Source organism: Chionomys nivalis, chromosome 16, assembly GCF_950005125.1.
Source record: "Chionomys nivalis chromosome 16, mChiNiv1.1, whole genome shotgun sequence".
In the NCBI taxonomy this organism is placed as follows: Eukaryota; Metazoa; Chordata; class Mammalia; order Rodentia; family Cricetidae; genus Chionomys; species Chionomys nivalis.
In genome coordinates, this window is record NC_080101.1 from 47665256 (window position 1) to 47690262 (window position 25007).

Below are 25007 nucleotides of genomic sequence, written 5' to 3' on the forward strand. Positions count from 1 at the left end.
AGTTCTAATACATGACTTTCTTTTGGGCCAATTTTCTTTCTTTTTGTCTTATTGTATTATCTAAGACTTTTAGCACAATGCGAAAAAGAGTTGTTCTGATCTTCAGGTTTCTCACCGTTAAGTGTAATAATGCCAGCTGTGGGGTGTTTGCTGTTGTTTTAACTTGAAAACCTATGATGAAGAGATTCCCTTCTATTGCTACTTTGTCAAGACATTTTATTATGAATTAGTGTGGGGTTTGTCAGATCTTGTTTCTTACATCTGTTAATTTGATTGTGTGGTTTTCTTCTTTACTCTATTGATGCAGTAGTTTATATTGATTTTGGTTTGGGTTTTTGCTGTTTTATTTTATGACTGACTATGAATGTTTTGCTGATCACCACATGTGTGCCTGGTGCTCCGAGAACCCAGAAGAAGGCATTGGATCCCCTGGAACTGGATTTCCAGACAGTTGTGAGCCACCATGTTGGTTGTGGGAATCAAATCCAGGTGTTCTGGAAGCGCAGCCAGTCTCTTAATCACACAGTCATCCCTCAAGCTCCACATTGATTAGTTTTGAATACTGTACTGGCATAGCTTACTGAGACAGGTCCTGCTTAATCAGAGTGTGAACTTTCTGGAAAGGTGCAAAAGACTGGCCTATGTGTGTATTGGACAGTCCAGCCTACCAAGGAAATCTGGCTTGATGAATGGGTGCATCTACTAAAGGTCACTAATAGAGCAGTTGATGGTTTACAGGCAGCCTCACTCAACCAGAATCACTTCCCCAACTCCTGTTTTACTGAGTTCTAAATTTAAGAAATGCCTCACACAGGACAGAAGCAAATCACCCCTAGAGAGGAAGCGTGTCTTTGAAATCTCTTGGTTCTTGTCCTTATTGGACATTTTGAAGGTTTCAGTAAACACTGTCAGACCATGGGAAGGAGAACTTTGTTTAGGGAGTCTGACACCCCTGCCAGTGTACAGAGCAGCTACAAAATAGTCTTACTTTAGCGGTGTATCAGTTACCTGGCCTCTTGCTGCAGCACAACACCTAAGCAAAGCAATTACGAAAGGAAGGGTCTGTTTTGGCTCTCAGTTCAGGGTAGGTCCATCCAGCCAGGGAAAGAAGACGGCAGCTCCCAGCAGCACTTTGCATCCATGGTCAGAAAGCAGAGAGGTGTCTATGCTCAGCCTGCTTTCTATGTTCCTTTCCAGTTACTCAGTTGTGTATGTGCATAAACGTAGTGCTTTGAGTGAGGATGGCCCCGTAGGCTCACACATTTGAATGTGTGGCCCCTGGTTGGTAAACTATTTAGGAAGGTGGAGGTGCAGTTTTGTTGGAAGAGGCATGTCACTTGGGGTGGACTTTGAGTTTCAACAGGCCGGGCCCAGTCTCACATACTCTCCCTGCCTCCTGCCTGCTGGCCAGGATGTAAGCTCCCAGCAGGCTTGCCTGCAGCCTGCTGCCATACTCCCAGCCATGAGCGTGGGTTAATCCTCTGAAACTGTAAGCCAGCCCAGTCAAAGCATCCTTGGCCACAGTGCGTCCCTTCACTGCAATAGGACAGTAACTAAGACATGTGGGATGTGTGCAGAACACAGAAAGTTTCCACAAGTCAGTAATTTCCTCTTAGGCTCAGTGGTAGAGTGCATGCTTTTTATAACTTTAGGCTGGGGATGTAACTTAACTGATAGCTTGCCTAGAAAACCCTAGGTTTGGTCCCCAGCACCACGTACAAAAAAATAATTTTTAAAATAACTTTAACTTTGAAGTTGTATATTGCAAGGAAAGTCAGTGAGACAGAGGAAACACATCCATGTGTGTATTAACAGTGGCCTGCCACCTTAGAGCATCTTCAGTCTCTGTGGAGCCTTCCTGACACAATCTGCTCTCACTTTGGTTCTCAGTGATTTTTCATTGGTTGTTGATGAACCATAGTCCAATCCCTTCCCTTCCCTCCCTCACCATGAGCCGCAGTCCACTCCCCTCCCTCCCTCACCACGAACTGCAGTCCACTTGTAGGCAGATTTTTCTTTGGGCCACCAGCTCACAGATAATGGCAGTAGACTTATGGTTAATCATGAAAGCTCAGCTGATATCTTAGGCTTGTTTTTAGCTAACTCTTATAACTTAAATTAACCCGTTTCTATCAATCCATGTGCTGCCCTGAGGCTCACTCGCACCATCTGCACACAGCTCATCCTGATTTCCTGCCTCCTCTGTGTCTTCCCATGTCTCCACCCTCCTCCTTCCCAGTGTCCTCTGTGCCTGGAAATCCCGCCTATCTAATGGTCATTCAGCCTTTATTAAACCAATCAGAGTGACACTTCTTCACAGTGTTCAAAAACGATTATTCCATAGTATCTAATCCCTTACCCCTCCTTATATGAATGCAGTTCATATCCTTACCTCCTTGACTGAAAAAAGAGGCTCTGCTGTCCATTTGAATCAAATCATTTCTACAGAATAGAGATTTTCTATTCTGGACATTTCATATAAGTAAATAAATCCTTTAATATCTGGCCATCTGTGGCTGTCATCTTTAATTTAGCAAAAAAAATGTAGTTTATTTCATCCTTGTCATAACTTGTATCAGTATTTCATTTTTTCAGTTGAGCAAAGTGAACATGGTGCAGGCACCTCTAATCTCAGCACTCTGGGAGCTAAGGTGGAAGGGTCCTGAGTTTAAGATCAGTCTGGGACACATAGTGAGTCTGAGGCCAACCTGAGCTACCTAGAAAGACTCTTCTAGAAAACATACAAAAATGATGGTGAGATGGCTCAGTGGGTAGAGGTACTTGACACCAGCTCTTGACACCTGGGTTTGATACCTAGGAACACATGCTATAAAGAGGGAACTGACTCCCTCAAGTATTCCTCTGACTTACACACACAAACTATGACCTGCACACAAGTGTGCTTGAATGCACACACACACACACACACACCTAAATACATAAAAATGAATACATAAATGCAAATTTAAGAAATACAAAAGTATACATTCCTTAGAAGCTACCATTTCAATCTTTGTACAATCTTGTGGCATTAAGTCTGTGGTCATTTGGAAATGACCACCATGAGCTCACTCAGATATTTGGGAGTCTGCTTCTCAGTTGATGGAAGGTTGGGAAGGATTAGGAGGTGTTGCCTTGTCGGAGGAGCTGTGGGAGTAGGAGTTCAAATGCCAGTGTGAGTCCCAGTCTTGCCCTCTCTGCCTCTGGATTAGGAGGTAGAGCTCTCAGCTACCTCTCCAGCACCGTACCTGCCTGTGCTGCCATGTTCCTTCCCTGCCTTAATCATAGCCACCAACCCTCTGCGAGTCTAGGAAAGCCCTTAATTAAATGCTTCTTTTCACAAGAGCTGCCTTCACAGCAATAGACAGTAGGACAAAGTACATTCATAGTCTTGTACATCTATTAACACCCTCCATTTCCAGAATGGTTTGATCATCCCAAATACAAACTCTATACTTATTAAACGATAACTCCCTATTCTCCCAGACACTAGCCCCTGGTAATATTATTCCATTTTATCTTTGTGAACTTTTCTATTAATAGAATTCATTCTTTTAATGCTGAATAGTATTCTATTATATTGACAGATACAATATATTGCTATATTCACTTTATGCATATTGTGAATTATTCACTATGGGTATTTGTCTTAGTTACTTCTCAATCGGTATAATACAACACCAGACCAAGACAACTTAAAACGAAGCATTTAATTTGCAGCTTATAATTGCAGAGGGTTAAAGACTATAGCCATCATGTTGGGAGCCTGTAGGAACTGTTCTCATCTAAACCACCACAGTACTAGTGAAGAAATGCTTGTTTGAGTTCTGGACTTGGCTCCTTTGAATATATCCAAGAGTGGAATTCTGGATCACTTTTGGTTAACCATAGGACCGTGTTAAGAGGGAAAACATCAATTGTACATTCCAACCAGTAATGCATAAGTGCTATGGTTTTTCTATATGGCTCCTATTACATCTTATTTGTAATGTTCTAAGAAAACAAAGTATAAATATAAACCTACATATAAAATACATTTAAAGGTAAATTGTTCATAGTTGTACCTTTAATAGAAGTATTTTTCCTGCTTTTTAACAGCATGCTAGACTTTGCTTTACACTGGGCTCCATTGGGCTCCACAAATTTTGTAACTAGTCCTTCCTACTAGAATGGCAAAAAAAGAAAATTCAACAGTTGACAAGAAAAACTGTTGAGATGTGGAACCTCTGAGTTCTTGTGTATTGTTGGGGGAGTAGCAAGTAGTATTGTCATTGTGAAAATTGCATGGGCAGTTTCTATTAGGTTTACAATTCACGCTAAGAAAAGTATAACGTGATAGCCATGACTGTACACTTGAATGGGTTGAGACCACCGACGAGAGTAACAAAGCACACTTCTGGATCTGTCTGGAAGTCACTCCAGAGAGGATAAATTAAGGAAGGAGGACTAACCCACTTCCCCTGGAGCTAATGCGCACAGATCTCTCTCTCTTCTTGACTGCCGTGAAGAGAGTCACTGTATCCATCATATCCTCCCCTCCATGGTAGACTAAAACCTCTAGAACAACAGCCAAATGAGTCTTATCTTGAAGTTACTTATATCAGTTTTTTCATAATTCCTGAAGTCTAACTTGTGAACACAAAAGAAATGAGCTGGGCGGTGATGGCGCACGCCTTTAATCCCAGCACTCAAGAGGCGGATGCAGGCAGATCTCTGTGAGATCTAGGCCAGCCTGGTCTACAAAGTGAGTTCCAGGACAGCTAGGACTGTTACACAGAAACCCTGTCTAGAGAAAGAGGAGGCAGAGGAGGAGGAGGAGGAGGAGGAGGAGGAGGAGGAGGAGGAGGAGGAGGAGACCATTAAATGAATTGAAAGATTAATTTGAAATCCATTTGGGAGTTAGAATCCTAAAAAATAATATTAAAGCATTGATTGGATGTTATGAAGTGTGAAGGAAAGATAAAAGTATGAGTAGGATATTTCTAGATTTTGTTTGGGTTTTAAGTGGGACAGGGCTTTGATGACTTTGGTTTTGAACTTGCTGAATTTGAAATACACTTGTCACGGATCATATTCTTTGTCTTCTGACATTCCCTCATGAATGGACTATTTTCTGTCATTTTTTTAAACACATAAAAGGACATTTACTGAGCTGGGAATGTGGCTCAGTTGAGTCTATGCCTAGCACATACGCAGCAGCCCTGCTTTCTGTCCCAGGCACTGTATCCACTGTGCTTGGTGGTACAAACCTATAATCCCAGTACTTGGGAGGTGGAGGAAGGAGGATCCAAGTTCCAGATTGTCCTCCGCTGTAGGGTGCGTCTGAGGCCAGCCTGGTTTATGAAAGCCTGCTGTGTGAGTGTCCTAGTCCTCTGCCTGTCCCACCCAGCTGCCCAGCCTCAGTTCTAGTTCTAGCTTGTGCTCTCAGCTGGTGATTCTCAGACAAATAGCTCATACACAGACATACTTTTCAATAGTTTTCTTACCTTGTTCTTTTTTATGGTCATTGCTCTAATTTTAGTACTATCCTGTAAAGCAATCAAATTTACTTGTGTCTTCACTATCTGTTTAGAAAATAAAATTCCGCATGAAGATGATTTGTGAACATATAGGATATCTCCTAGCATGACAAAATCTTAAGAGGTTGACGGTAGTAACTGTTAGTGTGTACTGGCAGCACTGACACCTAGGTAACGTGGGTCCCATCTTCTGATGCAGTTTTGGAGAGCAGAAGCATCACAGTGTTCATCCCAGGAAAGAAGTTTGGGGATGATATCGACCAGCAGATGACTTTCCCTATTCAGTGCAGTTTCTGGTCTTTTGTTGATATGGATTCATCTTCAAGGAGAACAGTGCAGAAAACCAGTGCTCTGATTGGCCAGATGGTAAGGACTCTTAATGGTGAGAATATTGTTGAAGAGGCCACCTTCCTGTAATCCTAGCACTTGGGACGAGGAAGCAGGAAGAGTACAATTGAAGGTTATCCTCATCTACATAGTGAGTTTGAGGCCATCCTGGTCTATGCGAAACTCTGTCTCAAAAAAAAAAATGCTTTTAAATGTTTCTCAGAGAACTGAGAGTCTGTCTTCATATTCTCCCCTTCCTACCTCTTCCTTCTTAGGTGTCTTCCTCTTCTTCATCCTCATTTTCAGGTAAGGCTTCACTAGATAACCAAGGCTGTGCTCTAACTCATTGTACAGCAGAACGACCTCAAGCTAGTAATCCTGCTGGACAGTGAGAGCTGGGGTGGGTGCAGATATGCACTATTGTATCCAGCAATATGACTCATAATGGTTTTTTTTTTTTTTTTTTTTTTTTTTGGTTTTTTTCGAGACAGGGTTTCTCTGTGGTTTTGGAGCCTGTCCTGGAACTAGCTCTGTAGACCAGGCTGGCCTCGAACTCACAGAGATCCGCCTGCCTCTGCCTCCCAAGTGCTGGGATTAAAGGCGTGCGCCACCACCGCCCGGCGACTCATAATGCTTTTGTTATTAATGCGCTTATATACTTTTACTAGACATTACAACTGAATAATGATCCAATTGTTTAATAATAGTTTTAATGTTTGTTTTTGTTTTGTCCGAGCGACATCTCCACCCCTAAGTTTTCAGTCATGCAAATTAGATGTCTAGTCAGTAGAGATTTCTGTTTGAATAGTGAAGTCCTGTGTGTGTGTGTGTGTGTGTGTGTGTGTGTGTGTGTGTGTGGTCAAGGTTGGTCCAGATGTCATCCTCAATTGCAGTCTACCTTAGTTTTTGAGACAGAGTTTCTCTGGAACTCCCCAGTTTAGCTAGACTGTCTCTCCAGCAAGTTCAAAGGGCCGTTGTTCCTTCCTTCCCTGCTGTGGCATTCAGCCTTTCTGGTGGATTCTGAGGGACAGAATTCAGCACCCTCATTCAGCAAGCACTTTACCAACTGTGCTCCGCGCCCCGGGAGGGTTTAATAAACAATATATAATAAATACTCGATAAGGACGTTCTTAAAAAGTTGCTTTCTACAGGTTTCACATTTTTTCAGAAGTTGCTTTAAACTCTAGTTAATAATGAAATAATCCTTGCATAAGTTAAATAGTATAGGAATCTATTGGGTTAACTATTTCCAGCTAGTTAGCTTATTGTTTGCCCTACCTTTGGTGTATACAGGATTGCAGTGTGATTCCAGCTAATCTTGTGGAGGCATTTGGATTGTTGATTAACTGCAATGAATCATCTCCTTGCCACCCACTTCTTCCTACTGTGCAACATACTTTAAAGAAAGCTATGGATCCCGAGGGGTTGCTTTATTTAGCTTCTAAAGAGTTCACAACTGAAGATTTTCAAAAGGTAAAGGTAGATAAAATGTTTATCCAGAATTCCCATTTCATTGATTCTCAATTTATCCATTTTTAATTTTTACATTTATTTGTTTATATAGTGTGTGGGGGCACAAGTGTACCCCAATGTACACCAAGGTCAGAGAGTAACTTGTAGCCTGCCGTTCTGGGGAACGAACTCAGATGGTCAGGCTTGGCAGCAAGTGCCTCTACTCACTGAGCCTTCCTCAGCCCCGTTTCTTAATTGAAATAGAAGGTTACTTGAGCATCATCTTTTTCTTCTTCTAGGATTTTGTTTATCTAGTTGGTTTTTGTTTTGTTTAATCTTGAGACAAGGTTGTATGTAGTCTAGGCTGGCTTGGAACTCACTATGGCAGTGAAGGACAGCCTTGAACTTGATCCTTCTGCTTCTGCCTCTCAAGTGCTAAGATTATAGGCATTTGCTACCATGCTTAGCTGGTGTACTTTTGGACTAGCTTGCTTCCAGATTTTGAACATTTTAAGTACATTGTCTAGAAAAAAATTAACTGACCAGCTGTGTGAGGAAACTTTAATGTTAAGCTTATCATTTCTACTACTATCCCTATATCTATAGCTTTAAAAAGATCAATGTTGCAGGCAGTGGTGGTGCATGCCTTTAATCCCAGCACTCAGGAAACAGAGACAGGCAGATGGATCTCTGAGCTCAAGGTCAGCCTTGTCTATAGAGTGAGTTCTAGGACAGCCAGGGCTGTATTAAAATCAATGTATTGCCGGGCGATGGTGGCGCACGCCTTTAATCCCAGCACTCGGGAGGCAGAGGCAGGCGGATCTCTGGGAGTTCGAGACCAGCCTGGTCTACAAGAGCTAGTTCCAGGACAGGCTCCAAAGCCACAGAGAAACCCTGTCTCGAAAAACCAAAAAAAAAAAAAAAAAAAAAAAAAAAAAAAAAAAAAATCAATGTATTAAAATAGAATATTTCTATAGAAAGTTAAGCCAGGCCATGTAAATATATGTATTCACATTTCATGCCTGTGGAGTTTCCTTTTAAAAGTCTATTAACTGAGAGAGAACCAAGATCCGTGACCCGGTTAGGGGACAACTTAAGGACTGAGCTTTCAATGCTCTAAATATGTATGGAATTCAGAATAAAATATGAATATAGAATGCAAGAATACTTTAGGAAAAAGATGAGAATTTAGTTGGACATTAAGAAATATTTAAAAAGTTTTATAACAAGAATAATGTGTTTTAAGCAGAAATGAACAATAAAAGCAAAAACATAGAAGTAGAAATTAATATATTTGGGAAGGTGTGAGAAAATTGGCTTGCCTGGAGAAAAATGTATTATGAAATCTTAGGGCTTTAGCAGTTTGCAGAAAGTCTATGAGGCTCAGATAGAAGAGAACAATTGTGAACTTTATTAAGAATATAAAATAGTATAAAAATGGAAATCTATGTGCTGCACAGATCAAAGAACATAAAATTTGCTGAGGACTGGGGTGTGGAGAAGAAAGGGTCTGGTGCTCGGTGTGTGGTAGAGAGTGTTCTTGGTGTGTGGTAGAGAGTGTTCTTCTGTCATTGTCTGAGGCAGAGGTTAGAGCCCTGCTGTGTGGCCGGCCGAGTGCTGACCTCTGCAAGCCAACAGGAAGCTCTGAAGCTGAAGGCACCCCTCAGAAATTGTTAGGGGGACTTCATGAAGTCACCCTTAACTTGTGCATTCATTGGATTTATGATGTGGGCTGTCCTGAAGCAGTTCCTGCAGGGGCTGACATCTGGAAGAGCTCTCCTGGGACAATAAATCCTTTCTGAAAGACAATAGAGGTGACATCACCATGCCACTGTAGAGTGAAACGGGGAGGGCTGCTGTGTTGTCATCATCCAGTTCTGAGGCCTGGAGAGAACTGTGTGCAAAGACGGGACGCATCTTAAAATAGAGAAAATGGGGTGCCGATGTAGCCCAGCAGTACAGCCCTTTCCTAGCTGGGTATGGCCCAGGGTTCAAACCCCACAATACTAGAAAAACCAGGTGTAATTATAGTTAATAGCATCCTAGTAGTGGTTGATGTTCCCTTTAGGTCTTATGAGTTTAAAAAAAAAAGAAGAAAACAGCTAAGATAGTAAAGTCAACAAAAAATCTGAAAATTATGTGATAAAGTAAGGATTTAAAGACCTGAGAATTATAGACAAAGAGGAGCAAGCAGGACTGACAGGAACAGTGTTAACTGTTGTGTTTTAGAATCATTCTCTGGCCATGGAGGTGGCTCGGCTTGCTGTCCAGCCTGACCACCTGAAGCCGGGGCACATGCACAGTACCCACGTCCCCAATATATACGTCAACTTTTCAAAAACAATTATTCTCTGCTCAGATGTGCCCGAGTCATCAGGACTTACCTTTATTGTAGTAACACGGTTCTTCCTCAGTGGTGGGGTGCAGTAGTCCTAAGGAAAATGAGAGAAAGGTATGAAGAAATAAACTGCCAAGGAATTAAGCATTCAAAAGAGACATGAGCTCCAGGGAGAATCTTCTCCCATGGGAGCACAAAAGTCATCCAGTCTTATTGGATCTTATTGGATCCTCCATACAAGATATGCCTGAAAAAAGTCCAACGATTTCAATGTAAATGATTGCTTCTTAATGTGATTGTTTGTGTTCCAAGTATGTTACAGTTGGGTCTAAAGAAACTTTCCTATTAAGTAATTTATTTAATATGAGAGAGGCTATTCTACGTAAGCTTTCATAGCTTTTACAAGCAGAAGGGAATGACTTGGAAATGGCCCAGATATTTATTTATAGTTGATGTAAAGCTTACAGAAACTTAAAAATTGGATGCCGTACACTTTGGAATTATGAATCCATAATAAAACTAAATCTCTTTAATTTTTTATATTTTTAACTTAGCTCCTGGCTTTTGCACAGAATTTGAATATAGAATTCAGCTTAGAGGCAGAACGAATGATTCACGGCTATTATCTAGCGAGTCGCAGAATCAGAGCAGACTCTATACACGGGTCGAAGCTGTCAGCATCTGCATTAAAATACTTGTAGGTATTCAACCCGGGATTGTACGACCAAAATTGACTTCTAAATATGAATTTAATTAACTTACTTATTTTTTTTGTTTGATTTATAGTTGTTTGGTTGATTATTTACTTTATTTCAGAAGAATTTAAGATGACTTAATGACTTCCTTTGTTATATTTTAAGTCATTTGCACCACTAATAATTCCTTTCCCTAAATTGTTTTTATTGGATCCTCCATACAAGATATGCCTGAAAAAAGTCCAACGATTTCAATGTAAATGATTGCTTCTTAATGTGATTGTTTGTGTTCCAAGTATGTTACAGTTGGGTCTAAAGAAACTTTCCTATTAAGTAATTTATTTAATATTCATATGTGCATATAATGTGTTTGGCTCCAATCCACCTCCATTCCCTCCCCTCCAACTCTTCCCTCCCCCATAGAGACACTACATCATTCCTCACACCTCTGTGTATTTATTTATGTATTTAGCATGGTGTCAAGGACTGAACACAAGACCTTCACATGCAAGCAAGCACACTACCACTAAGCCATATTCCCAGCCTTGTTCCTTGTACTTTAAAACATTTTAGTAAATATGCTATTTTTTAAGAAGTGAATAATGAGTAATTCTTGTTATAAAAATTTATGAACATCACAAAATCTAAAATGAGTAATGCATGCTCCTAACACTATCTATACCTAGCTGTCTACCCAGAGATAAAATCACAGTTAACAGTTGGGTTTTTGTTTGTTTGTTCACTTGTTTTTCAAGACAGGGTTTCTCTGTAGCTTTTGGAGACTGTCCGGAAACTAGCTCTTGTAGACCAGGCTGGCCTTGAACTCACAGAGATCTGCCTGCCTCTGCCTCCTGCGTGCTAGAATTAAAGGCATGCGGCACCATCACCCAGCCTGTTAACAATTTTAATGAATAAGTCCAGAAATTATTTTTTCAAATATCAGCATAGCCTAAAGATGTAGCTCAGTCAGTAGAGTGTTTGCCTAGCATGCACAAGTTCCTGAGTTCAGTCCCACCTAGAGTGGGTGTGGTACACACCTATAATCTAAACCCTAAGAAAATGGAGGCAGGGTGTCGTCCCAGCTACTGAGTGAGCGAAGGCCAGACTATGCTAGGTAAGACCTGATCTCAAAATAAATAACAGCAAATATACAAATACATTTTTTAAATGTGTGTGAGGGTGTGTGTGCTCACATGTAGAAGCCAGGAAACAGGCTCAGGTGTCATTCCTCAGATACCACCCACCTTGTGTTTGAGATGGATCTTGCCCTGGCCTGGTGCTCACCAAGTAGGCTAAGGTGGCCAGCCAGCAGTCCCCAGGGATTGGCCGGTCTCTGCCTCTCACTGTTTGGAATTACAATTCTGTGCCACCAGACTCAGCTTTTCACACTGCTTCTGGGACTTGAAATCAGGTATTTGTGTTTGTCCAGCAAGCACTTTACCCACTGAGCTACCTCTCTAAGCATGTATGTGAGTGTGTACATGTGTGTCTACACATTGGTGTGTGTATGTGTAAACACATATGGGGGCGCAGCAAGGAGGCCAGAGCTGATGTCAGGTGTCAGTCACCCTCAGAGACTCTGAAAGTGGAGCTCACTGACTGGACTAGACTAGCTGCTGAGCAAGCTCCAGGGAGCCTCCCTTCTCCCTTCCTTAGCAGTGACATTGCAGCTCCCGCAGCTGCACCGGCTTCTTCATGTGGCGCTGGGGCCTGAACTTGGGCCCTCATGCTGTGGAGCAGGCACTTCAGCAAGACTGAGCTCTCTCTCCAGCTCATTCAAGTCAGTATGTCGAACACAGACAGAAGCAGGCAAATATATTTTGTATTGACAATAGGTGCATTCTATTTCCCCAAATGAAATTATACACACAAAGAAAGATTATCTAGTTCACTTTTAACAGTCCTACCAGTCACACTGCGTTGTGATATGTGGTATTATGATGTGACTTTAGTATAATTTATAGTCCCTTTTTGATAGGCCATTATTTCACTTGATATAGTAAAATACAATCTCAAATTATAAAGATCAAAAGTAAAATAATCCAATAAACAAATTAATGCAGTATCTTGTTATAATTGCAAAATAAAATAAAATAATGTGTAGACAGCACCAAGAATGGAACTACAAGAGATGGATATGTTTAATCACTTTCTTCAATTATATTATTTAAATAAAGCTGAAAATACAAAAGGTAAGTCAAAGTAAAAATCAAATCCTTAATAAAAGTTTTCAAATACTAACCAGCAATACGTAATAAAGTCATAGTTATAATACTCAGACAAACGATACTCCATCAGTTTTGGAAGTTCCAATATCTCATGTTGTCTTTTGTCTGTAGTAAAAGATACTCTTTATTTAAACTTCTATAACCTTACTTTAAAATTACTATTTTGATCAAAAATCAGGCAGAGTTAATTTTAATATAATGCTACCTTTTCCTATTATATGGACAAGTACCGAGAGTGGAGAGGGGTTTATGGACTAGCACGGGAAGAGCCCTCCCACCCAGAAGAGTCCCGAGCCTTCAGTCCTCTTCTATAGAATAGCCATCTCTCCTTTTGTGAGGGGCCCACATGTGCGTTCAGGATTTTGAATGAGAACATCAGGGTTACAATAATCAGATATATTTTAAACTACATTGAGAGACCATCACAGATTTGAATTATGATCTTCATCTATCAAGAGAAAGGTTAGTAGAATAAACATGAAGTCTCCAACTAGGTTCCCAAGTGTTCTAGTGCACGGGTGAGTGTGTGGGAAGAGGGTAATGCCACTGAAGATGAGAAAGGCATCCAGGAGACTTCATTCTGTTCACGATTAATATGAGCAAGCATGGAATGTGACTTATCTTTTGGGATTTAGGCTGTATTAATAGAACATGTATGAAGAGCGAGAAAATAATAACTCTACCTTACCTCTGACAGTCAAATAAGACACACAGTACTAGATTGTAAAGGTCAAACAGATCTGGTCAAAGGGAAGTAGCTGGAATATTGAAAAGATGAAAATTGTGTTTCTCCAGATGTGGTGGTGCACACTTTTAATCCCAGCATACAGAAGGCAGAGGCAGGTGGATCTCTGTGAATTCAAGGCCAGCCTGATAGCAAGTTCCAAGATAGTCAGGGCTACATAGAGAGACCCTGTTTCAAAAAAACAAAAAAAAAAAACAAAACAAAAATAAACAAAAAGTAAGTTATTTTTATGACACATTGTGTGTGTGTGTGTGTGTGTGTGTGTGTGTGTGTGTGTGTGTGTGTGCATGTGTCGCTTAGGCTGGAACCCAGGGCCTCATACCTTTGAGCCATACCATTACAGGTACTGGAATATTTACCTTGGAAAAAAGAAACCGTGGGCATCTATAAAAGTTACCCGAGTATGTGAAGAGTTGTCACATTTTGATCTCCAGCTCCCTCAGGTCCCGCAAACAGAAGAAAAGGCCAATTGGTGGAAACTACAATGACTCTGATTTCAGCCCAGATTTATATAAATCCTGTGGGTTACAGAATTTTATCTTACTTCATATCCTCATTGTATACACACACACACACACACACACACACAAAGTTAATTTATGCCAAGTCATCCAGTCAGCAAATCCTACAGACTCAACTTGAGTTCCTGACTCTCAAATCCAGAGGTCATTTGAGAGCCTCACTCCTGCCTGATAAGGCTGAGAGGAGGTGCTTCAGGGGAGGAGAGCGGTTCACGTGTCTAAAGTAGTAAGTCACTGAGGAAGTAGTGAATGGTCACGTGTGTTCAGAGACGACAGGGCAGTGAGCAGATCAGAATGCTGTGGGCAGAATTGGCTTATGTGACAAGAACTCTGAACTGTAGGATGCCATGGGAACTCTGGACAGGCGAGGAGCTGGTGGAAGCACAAGCAGCTATGTATCTATACATCTTACATATCTATAGGATACTTAGTTACGTTTATTCCCTCTAGTGTATATTTACTGAAGCAGAACTCAGCGCAGGGAATGTGGAATGCTAAGTGGAAGTCAATTTTTTTTTTTTTACAAGGCAGGATACTTCCTTCTGGCACAATTTATTAAGTTGATGGGGAAGAAATAGCTTAAAAGGAAAACAAACAAGAAAACAGTATGGTGACCGCTAACACATGGCTCACGTCATGGCTTAGTTGGTTCCTGTTTAAATATGTAATTTTTTTTGTTTTTTTTTCTCTGTAGCTTTGGAGCTAAATATGTAATTTTAAAAATAATAATAACATGTTTTTATTAACTTCAGTTTTCTTTTTCAGAGTTTCTTTATCTGAAGCTCATGCTCGACTGAACTTAAGGAATAAAGTACTCAAGGAAGATGCGCTGATTGCAGCCTTATTGTTTGAAACGTCTCTCACGTTGAAATATGGTAATTCACTAATATTGATTCCTAAATAGTCTTAGATTATTATTACCTGCACTTTAAATACTTCAAAGTAATCTTTATTGTTATTAGATAAAGCTTACCTGAATTTGAACATTCGCTTATGTTTATAGGGGAATTTCATATTTTTCCTTGTTCAAGACAGAGTCTCACCATATAGCTGGCTGGGAACCCAAACCGTACCACTCAGCCTCTGAGTACTGGGTCTCCAGCTGTGGCCATGCTGCTGGGTGGCAGTGCCATCTGACAATAGACGTCTGATTCTGTGTGACTGCTGTCGGGGAGTTCTGTGAGACTAAGCCTCACCACAAGGCCCAGGCTTGCCTTTAACGTGCCATGCTCAAGCCTCAGCCTCCTGTGCTGAAAGCAGCAAGCGTTCCTAACCACTGCTGACCCAGCCCTTCCTCTCCCAGACTAAGCCAAGAGGCCTGTAAATAGTTATCTACAAATCCGTGTGTCTTCTACAAAGGACATAGATGGAAAACTCTAGAGGTAGGTTACGGAGTTACTGATTACTAGGAAAGATTGTCATCCTGAACAGTTTAGATAGAACACTGGTTCCAATGAATGCCAAATAGTAGGGATATGTAAGTATTCTAATTTGTCTTATTTTACTTATTTTAAGGCCATATTTTTTTCAAATCAGAGTTATTTTCTATACCATAAAGAAATGTGCTGCAGCCAGGTGGTGGTGCACGCCTTTAATCCCAGCACTGGGAGGCAGAGGCAGGCGGATCTCTGTGAGTTCAAGGCCAGCCTGGTCTACAGAGTGAGTTCCAGGACAGCCAAGACCACACAGAGAAACTGTCTCAAAAAATTGAAAAGGAAAGAGGGAGGAAGGAAGAGAGAGAGGGAGGGAGGGAGGAAGGAAAGGTGACATTAATCTTATAATTGTTAAGGTATATAGGGGTTTGTATTAAGGACTGCGATAAACTGACTACGTTGTAAAGATGTCACTGACATTTAGGAACGTATTTAAGGGAGGTAAAAAGATGTCCTCTTTAATTCCTTTAGCTGATGAATTTCTATTAGGTGTTTATGATTTTTTTTTTTTTTTTTTTTTTTTTTTTTTTTTTTTTTTTTGGTTTTTCGAGACAGGGTTTCTCTGTGGTTTTGGAGCCTGTCCTGGAACTAGCTCTGTAGACCAGGCTGGTCTCGAACTCACAGAGATCCGCCTGCCTCTGCCTCCCGAGTGCTGGGATTAAAGGCGTGCGCCACCACCGCCCGGCGGTGTTTATGATTTTTAACTCTGAAGTAATCGTGTTAAAACACTTGGTAAATATTACTTCACTTTTTATTAGTTTTTAAGTTAGCAAAGGGATAGGTTTCTTTATGGAATTTTCTACATATGTCACTATACTTTCATACTGTCCTTACTAAGTTCCTTCCCCACTGCCCTCCCCATACCTCATCCTCACACTGCTTCTTCCCCCCAAAAAAGTAGAGAACAGAGTGAGGTAAATAAGAGTAGGAGGTAAGCAAAGAAAAACAGTGAAGAACAAGCAGATCAAAGAAACGTGGGGAAAGGAAGAGTGCAGGATGTAATGGAGGGGAAGCTAAAAGACGAGAGGTTATTTTTAAAGGGAACAAGGTTTCCCAATTGTGAGAAAGATGGTGTTGGGAGCAGCTTCTGTGTCCTTGAAACTGACTCAGCCAGTCAAGTGCATATGCATGGAGAGAGGGGTCAGCTGAATTTACACTGCGGAGAGGAATGCTATGGAGAATACAAAACTATGTGTTAAGAACAACTAAGGAGGGGGCTGAAGAGATAGCTCAGAGGCTAAGAGCATTGCCTGCTCTTCCAAAGGTCCTGAGTTCAATTCCCAGCAACCACATGGTGGCTCACAACCATCTGTAGAGGGGTCTGGTGCCCTCTTCTGGCTTGCAGGCATACACACAGACAGAATATTGTATACATAATAAATAAATAAATAAATAAATAAATAAAAGAACAACTAAGGAGACCCTTATAAGGAAGTCATTTAACCTCAGGGACGAGGTATCCAGGTAGAGGGCACTGCAATCAATGTCGGTCCAGGGTGACTAAAATGTTGCCGACCAAGCCGAGCAGACCAGTAGGTTATAAAGGAAAATGGGGTCAGAATATGGTAACTAGGGTGTTAGTCCTAGAACAAATGGGAAGAAACTAAATGTTTTACGAGACCAAATATCAACTATATTTTGGAACAAGTGTCTGTGGTGAATCTTTGTTGAGACAGGGTTTCTATGTAGCCTTGGCTATACTACTCGCTTTGTAGACCAGGCTGGCCTCGAACTCACAGAGATCCACCTGCCTTTACCTCCTGAGTACTGGAATTAAAGGTGTGTGCCACCACTGCCCGGCCAGTAAAGAACTTTTAAACATTTTTTGTTGAAATTTTTTCCACTTTCAGTTTTTAGGTTTCATTTACACCGTTACTTTGTTCTTCATTTAGGGGCCAGTGCATTCTGTGTCGCTCCCAATGCATTGTTTCCATTTGAACTGTATAATGAAGAGTATTTAGAGCAAAGAGACCTCTACCTCACTCAGTGCCAGCAGCAGCTCCAGCAGTTTATCACCACATGCGGGCCTGGGACAGCTCTCTTTTCTACTGACGAATAAAGCAATCTGAGCAAAGGGTTTCTTTTTTTTTTTTGGTTTTTCGAGACAGGGTTTCTCTGTGGCTTTAGAGCCTGTACTGGAACTAGCTCTGTAGACCAGGCTGGTCTCGAACTCTCGCCTGCCTCTTCTGGGATTAAAGGCGTGCGCCACCATCGCCCAGCAGCAAAGGGTTTCTTTCCGTGACTGTCAGCCATGGTTAACTGTATTAGTGACTCTGGAGTCGTGCTCAGCTGGGTACGGTCTCGAGGTATCTAGTAGAATGCCATTCAGAGTACAACAAATGATCCAAGTATCCAAAGCCAACAACAGAATTTATTTAAATATTAAATTACCAAGGAGAGTCACATCAAAACTTCCTGGTTACCCCAGTGTATCAAAGATACACACACAGCAGAGAACATAGCAGTATCAAAAAACGGTCCCATCCACTCCACCCATCAGGTAGATACCACTGTAATTTTTATAATCCAGTCCTAATGTAAGGCCTTTTGATAGTTTATCAAGGGCATTATGGGTATTTTGTTTTATAAGCCTAAATATGAAGTCAAGAAAAGATGTGGACATCTTACATATACCCTTTTATACAATCAATGACTGGAAAAACCATTTACTCCTGGGGGCGAATGGTCTTCCTGCCTCCAATTAGCTGGTCTACAGGCTCCTACAGTGCCTGACTTTTGTTATTACTAGGTGCTGGCTCTGATGAGCAGGTTAACGACAGTGCATATAAATTAAGTCCTGTTTGTAAACCAACCCCCCCCACACACACACAGTACCTCTCACAACTGTAAAGTCTAGCATTAGGAATTTTCCTTTTTCCTGGGGGGAAAAAACCCAGGGTCTTGTGCCAGTTAAGCAACCACTTCCTCAGCCCTTAATACAAAGGCTTTTAAATGCCCCCAAGTTATCAGAATGTTGATGTGTTCTTATGCTATTTACTAAACCCAGGAACTCAAGAGGCTAAAACTGTTAAGTCTTGAGGAAATCGTTTCAGACTTGTCAAGTGACTTCCTACAGTGTACCCGGCTACTGTACTAGCAATCTGTTCTGTTGATCAGTAAAATGAAGCTCATGAAAGGTGAGCACTTTACTATTGAGAATGAAGCTCAAAAGACATACATTTTAAAGAAATTACTGCCCACAACAGTTAGCTGTTTATTTCTACATAATTTATTGTTGATTACTATCAAATAAAATACTAATTCATCATTTGCTTCTGTTCACGGATTCTTGACCAATTCTTCATTTCACCATCCACAATGTGTGCTGTACCTTCAAAAGGAAAAAGACAGTGAGAAGCCCATGGTATTTATTTTAACAGCCTTTGAAAAAATGTCAAGTAAACAGACATTCCAATGCGATTTGAAAAGGAATTGGTTATCAAATACTGCTCAATCAAGAGATGTGACTGAGCAAACTTACCTGAAGCAATGAAGCATTCATAAACATCACAGCTCCTGAGGTGGGACTTTCACCTGCAGCAACCTATATGCTGGATAAACAAACAGTACACCGGTTTCAGCAAACAATTTCATCACATTAGTAATATGCATAATCTATACATTGCTGGCATCTCAGTCTTAAGAGTATTTCTTCAAAGACACCCTCAGCTGGGTAAACGGCAAACACTAAGTCATCATTGTGCCAGCTATTAAGAACAGGCCCTATGTGTTGAACAGGTTCTTAGGTGTTAATCAAATCACATACACACCTTAACACCTGTACCTTGTTACTGGCAACTGCCATCCTGGTGGTTTATTTAAATCGCGTTCTGTGACAAGTTTCTGGAAAACATTTGTTCAAGCACCTTCAAGAGAGACAGGTTTTGTTGCACCTAAAAATTAAACATTTGATTGTGAACTCATTTGTTACTTCCACATTTAACACCTTATATGATTGTGCTGGCTAGTTTGTTCACTTGGCAGTCTAGCCACCAGAGGAGGAACCTCAATCGAGAAAATGCCTGCAGAGGATTGGGCCATGGAGAAGCCTGCAGGACATTTTCTTAGTGTGTATGGGGGAAGACATTCTTGGGCGACAAGTCCTGGGTTCTATAAAAAAAACCTGGGCGTAAACCAGTAAGCAATTCTTCACGGCCCGTGCATCAGCTGGCCTGCAGGCTCTACCTATCAGCCCTGTTATCCACCCCCTTCACTGAGGCAGTACTGATTTAAGACAAGGGCGGATCCAGAGTAGCTAGCGTTTGCTCATTAGCCTCGGGGCTTACAGGTGAAAAGCTAGAAACCTAACTACAGTTGCGCAGGCCAGCACAATTAAACAGCAAAGGGCATGGCCAGGATCACAGATATGTTCTACAGACTCCAAAACACTGGAGCCAGTCACGGAGTTGATTTATGAAGACAGTAAAACTCAAGATGTCCGCAAATTTGGCTCCAACTTCAAAGCCTCGTTTAGTGCGTACTTATAAGACCTAAAACTGACGGTCTTGATATGAGACAATACACCCCACCGCTATCAAACTGTAGTACAGGAAAATAGGTCACTCACTTAAGCCTGAAACAGGTTGCACCGTTGCTCTTCTGGTGGACACAAAAGGAACACCAGCCACAGTGCATGGTCCAGCGAAAGCTGCCGCCGGGAGCGGCTGCTCCTCCCCGCACTTCTATGCGTTCCGAGGCGCAGGCCTTTAACTAAGGGCCGCCAAGCGCTGTTGTCCCCCGAGCTCGAGCAGTTCAGGATCTGCAGATTATTTTAAACCCCGAGCGCGCGGGAACGCGAACGCGAGCGGCCGCGCAGACCAGGCCAGGTGGCCCACCGTACCCGGCAAGGGACCGGCGCCGTCAGCCGGGCGCCCCGCTCCGCACCGACGGGGTGGACAGACCGCGGGGTTCGCACCTGGAAGAGCCCGAGGACAGGCCGGGTACCACAGGCCCGGGCCTCCGCCGCCCGCCATGCTGCACAAGACACCGGTGCTCCCGGGCGCCGCGCGGAAAGGAAGTACGGAGCTCGCCGCAACCCTAAGGCGCCTTCCAGGCCCCGCCTCTTCCGGGCATTCTCTAGCCCCGCCCCCGCGTCTCTGGTGGGGCGGAGGGAGCAGGTTGTGGGCGTTACTGGGGCTCAGGAATACTTCAGCTAGAGCTTTTGAATTGACTTTGCAAGTGAATGATGCCTTAAAATAGGACAGTCTCCCAGTCCTGGTGCTTCTCTTGGTCTTCTAAATTCTCACCTACTTCTGTGTTTTAAAAACTGGTGGTATTAGTAACCCCATGTAATTTTTTTAAAAAGGTTTATTTTATGCGTATGGGTGTTTTCCCTGCGCGTGTATATGTGCACCACCTGCGAGCCTCATGCCGACAAAGTTCAAAAGAGAGCGTTGGATCCCCTGGAACTGAAGTTATATTATAGCCAGATCTGAGGCAACCTACTGTGTGGGTTTGGGGAACCTAAGTTCTGGAATCAGTATGCACACATACATGCATGCATACACACACACATTCATAAATACACATCCACCACTATACATGCACTCACACCACACGCACACACACATTGGTCGTTAGAAAAAAGGAAAAGCTGTTAACTACTTTGATTGGCATTAGGAATAGAATTTTTCCTTAGCAGTCGTCGTAGTCACCTACTGTCTTAGGGTTTCTGTTGCTGTGATGAAACACCATGACCAAGAGCAAGATGGGGAGAGAATGGGCTTCTTTGAATTACCATTCCACATGACTTCGTCACTGAAGGAAGCCAGGACAGGAAGGCAAAGAGGACAGAAACCACGGCAGAGGCAGTGGAGGAGAGCTGCTAACTGGCTAGCTCTGCTTTCTTTCAGATAGAACCCAGGACCACTGGCCCAGTGTATCCCCACCTACAGTTGGTTGGGTCTCCCCCATCAATCACTAGCTAAGAAAATGCCCTACAGGCTTGCCTGCAGCTGGCTTTCTGGAGGCCTTTTCTCAGCTGAGGCTCCCTCCCTCTCAGACTACCGTAGTTTGTATCAAGTTGCTGTCAAACTAGCCAGCACTGTTACCTTGCTTATGAACAGGTTATGATTTACTCTTGATTTTCTTGGTTTTCATTTTTTTTTATTGGAGTTCATCATGTGTGTGCTCACATGGAGGCCAGAGACCAGCTCTGTGGACTTGATTCTGTCACCTTGATATGCACTCTTGGGCTGCTCAGGAAGTCAGGCTTGCCCAGCAAGAATCTTTATCTGCTAAGCCATCTCAATGGTCTGAACGTTCATATTTTATCGATCTTATCCATCACAGTCATTATACTTGAGTCCCAAAACATTAGGCTTGGTACCACAAAAAGAAACGTGTATGATCTTGTCTGAAAGATATACACAAAAAAGTAAAATCACATTATTAAATTGGTAAAAATCAGGCCATCTCTCCTTTAAAAGGAGACAGGGAGACGGCTTGGTGGGTAAAGAACTTGCCGTTCGTTGGGTATTTTTTGTCAGCCTGGCACAAGCTGGAGTCACCTGGGAAGAGGGAGCCTGGAGTGAGGAATTGGCTGAAGGCGTGTGTCTGTGAGGCATTTTCTTGATTGATGGTTGATGTGGAAGGTCTAACCTGCTGTGGATGGTGCCGCCTCTGGGCAGGTGGTACTGGGTTGTATAAGAAAGCAGGACAGTGAGTAGCATCTGCTTGTGGTTTCTGCTTCAGTTCCTTCCTTGAACTCCTGTTTGGAATTCAGTGATGAACTATGATGTGACCCAAATCAACCCTTTTCTCCCTAAATTGGCTTTGGTCAGTGTTTTATACAAAGCAACAGAGAAGCAAATCTGGACAGCATGCAATCCCTGTGCTCTGAGGATGTGAACACAGGAGGATCCCTGGAGTCCTGTGGCTAGCCAATGACAGAACGCCTAGGTTTTAAAAACAGGACCCTGTGAGATTACTGCTGACTTCAGTCAACAGTTACCATACAGCCACTACCTAAGAGGGCTGTCTGCTGGGACAGTCTGTCTCCCAAAATAATCTGTCTTGCTTGAGCAAACAATTCCAGGATGGAAAGATTGTAGCAATCTTCACGAACTCTATGCTGTAGTGTCTGACCTTCGCTATTTGAAATAGTTTTATCTGTTGAGGTCAGACTCAGGTCCGTTTCTGCCTTCTGTGTCTTTACTCTGGGCTCTGAAACAGTTTTGCCTAATCAGTGAGGTCCGGGTTCAGTGATACTCTGTCTCAAACAAGTCAGATGGAGAGTAGTTGAGAACTACACCTGAGATCTGTTTCTGGCCCTCACACATGTAACACACATATATACAGACATACATGCATACAGACATATACAATAAATAAGGCAGGGAGTGATTGACAGCTACACCTGAGGTCTGTTTCTGGCCTTCACACACATGTAACACACACACAATAAACAAGATAGAGAGGGAGAGTGGTTGCAGACTACACCTGAGGTCCATTTCTGGCCTTCACATACATGTGTGTTACATGTATACATACATACATGATAAGATGAAGAGTGGTTGAGGATTACACCTGATATTGACCATTGGTCTCTACATGTGTGCACACAGAACATGCAGACACACACACACACACACACAGGACTGTGCTAAATCATAGGCTCCCTCACCCACCCAAATCTGTTCCCACCCTCTGCAGCCTCTCTTCAGACAGAGAGCTGATAGAGCAACACCTACTGTGACCTAGCAACACGCTCCCGTGCTCCCAACCCTTCAGCAGTCCCCACCACCCACCACTTGTTCAGGTCCAGTATCTTTGATCCACAATTTTGCTCTCTTATCTAGTGCGTCTGCATCTGTGACTCCTACATCTCCTAGGCTAGATCATATGGTATAGAGCCCCCAGCCCTCTGGATCACGTGTTGTGGAGCCCCCAGCCCTCCAGAAACTTGTTAGAGAGAAATTGCCTTTGTCGTTCTTGAACTGCAAATTCCCTCCTGAGGAACCCATTGCCCTCTCTATGATGTTTGCTGCTATCATCCTCCGAATAAACTTCTTCTAAAGGGTAACTCTCTCAGTGCCCTTCTACTATACCCAACAATGCTCTAAAAAATCCATCTAACGCTGAAAATTTGTGTAGAACCTAACATAGGAATTCAGAATCTTTGTCTTCGTCTACAAATGCAAAGTTGTTTCTTCTGTGGAGCAGTAGCCAAACTCATAGACTCATTCCTTGATGTTGCACCAACAATGTGTCCAACAAACGCATCTATGTGAGCAGCTGATGTAGAGTGTAAGAGGAAGTGAATTTGCAAGCTGAGCTGGTAGAAGCTAATGCACAAATTGAACAAGGTCTTAGTGTCGCTCGGTGATAGGCCAGGTAGGAAAGTCCTAGAGGCACACATGAGTACGTGTTCTCCTCTCCCTTGTTCCTATGGGACAGCCCATAGCTTCCTGTTGTCTCCTCCATGCTTATGTTCCCAGGGAACGCACCAGGCTCTACTGCCAAGAGATAGCTGGGCCAGAGTTAAAGAATTCTCTTTTAAAAAATATTTTAATTAAAATACAATTATAGCCCTCCTTTCTTTCCCTTTTCTCCCTCCAGTCCCCCAAGAATTCTTTGTATATTTTTGTTGTGGAGTAGAATATTTGTATAACTATGTAACACTGTGTTGATTTTATTCATGCTGCATTTGTTGAACTATGTAGAGATGCTGTTTCACTTTGCCTGCCTAAGGTACCTGATTGGTCTAATAGAAAGCTGAATGACTAATTCTAGGCAGAGAAAGGACAGGCGGGGCTAGTGGGCAGAGAGAAAAGGGAGCCAGGCAGCTAGCCAGGAGCTAGCCAGCTAACGTGGAGGAAACAGGGAAGCTGGATGGACAGTCATAGATGGGCAAACAAGCCTCAGCACAGCACATAGAATAGATGAAAAGAAAGAAAGCTAGCTAGAAACAAGCCTGAGACAAAGCCAAGCATTTATAATTAATAATACGTCTCCATGTCATGATTTGGTGACTGGCAGTTCAAGAAAGCCTGCTACATATTTTAATATAATTACCATATATGATTTACAAATATATTCTTACAGTCTACATCTTTTCATTCTCTTAAAAAATCTCTTTGTATTAAGAAGATATTTATTCTCCCTAGCCCCGCAAATGCCTGAGCCAGGTGAGAGAACTGGCGGCTCTGGGGTCATAGGGGTGGAAGAGCTGTCCCTGTCCCCAGTCAGCTGCAGCACTAGGGACAGCAGGCCCTGCACTTCACGTGGGCAGTGCAAAAGAGCCAATCCTGATGGCCAAGGTGTGGGTGAGCCAGCCCCAAAGTTATGAGCATGGGAGAGCTGTGCCCATTACTCATCTGTCCTGTGGCAGCATGGGGAGGGGGCGGGGAGAGACACCCCCACCCCAGCCCATCAATGCCTGAGGCAGGTGGGAGAGCTGGCCCTGCACCTTAGCAGCTGCAGCACTCAGGAGAGTGGTCCCTACACCTTGCCTGGTGATGGTGTAGTGGGAAAGCTGACCCTGAGGACTGGAAAGCAGATCTGGCTCCACCCATCACACATTCCTGCAAGGTGTGAACTAGTCAGGGCCATGCTGGGAACTCACTCTGGTGGTGCGGACAGGGAAGAGCTGACAGGTTGACCAACCCTGCCACTACCCAGGCCCAGAATCAAGGGTTATGAATTGACCCACCCAAATAACCACCCCATCTGTGATCTGCTGGAGCACGTGAAAGAACTGGTCCCACAGACCCAAAGCTGCAGAATCTCCATGACACAGGGCAGCAACA

General features: G+C 42.7%; 1 protein-coding gene, 1 long non-coding RNA gene and 1 other non-coding gene across 3 annotated transcripts in view; 1 reads left to right on the forward strand and 2 right to left on the reverse strand.

Annotated features, from left to right (window-relative positions):
* Positions 1-17317, forward strand: part of Mcmdc2 (minichromosome maintenance domain containing 2) — a 31279-nt gene extending 13962 nt beyond the window's left edge. The window contains exons 10-14 of the mRNA XM_057791012.1: positions 5719-5885; positions 7140-7319; positions 10191-10333; positions 14591-14700; positions 17151-17317. Of these exons, the coding sequence (XP_057646995.1) occupies positions 5719-5885; positions 7140-7319; positions 10191-10333; positions 14591-14700; positions 17151-17317 (767 nt within the window). The remainder of the gene's footprint in view (positions 1-5718; positions 5886-7139; positions 7320-10190; positions 10334-14590; positions 14701-17150) is intronic.
* An 840-nt stretch (positions 17318-18157) lies between these two features.
* Positions 18158-20257, reverse strand: LOC130888058 (uncharacterized). The gene is made up of 4 exons (XR_009058421.1): positions 19826-20257; positions 19029-19151; positions 18740-18809; positions 18158-18589 (listed from the first exon to the last, which is right to left on the reverse strand). It is a non-coding gene; the product is annotated as an uncharacterized LOC130888058 (long non-coding RNA).
* LOC130888320 (small nucleolar RNA SNORD87) lies at positions 18883-18966 on the reverse strand. The gene has a single exon (XR_009058452.1). It is a non-coding gene; the product is annotated as a small nucleolar RNA SNORD87 (small nucleolar RNA).
* Positions 20258-25007: the final 4750 nt, after the last annotated feature.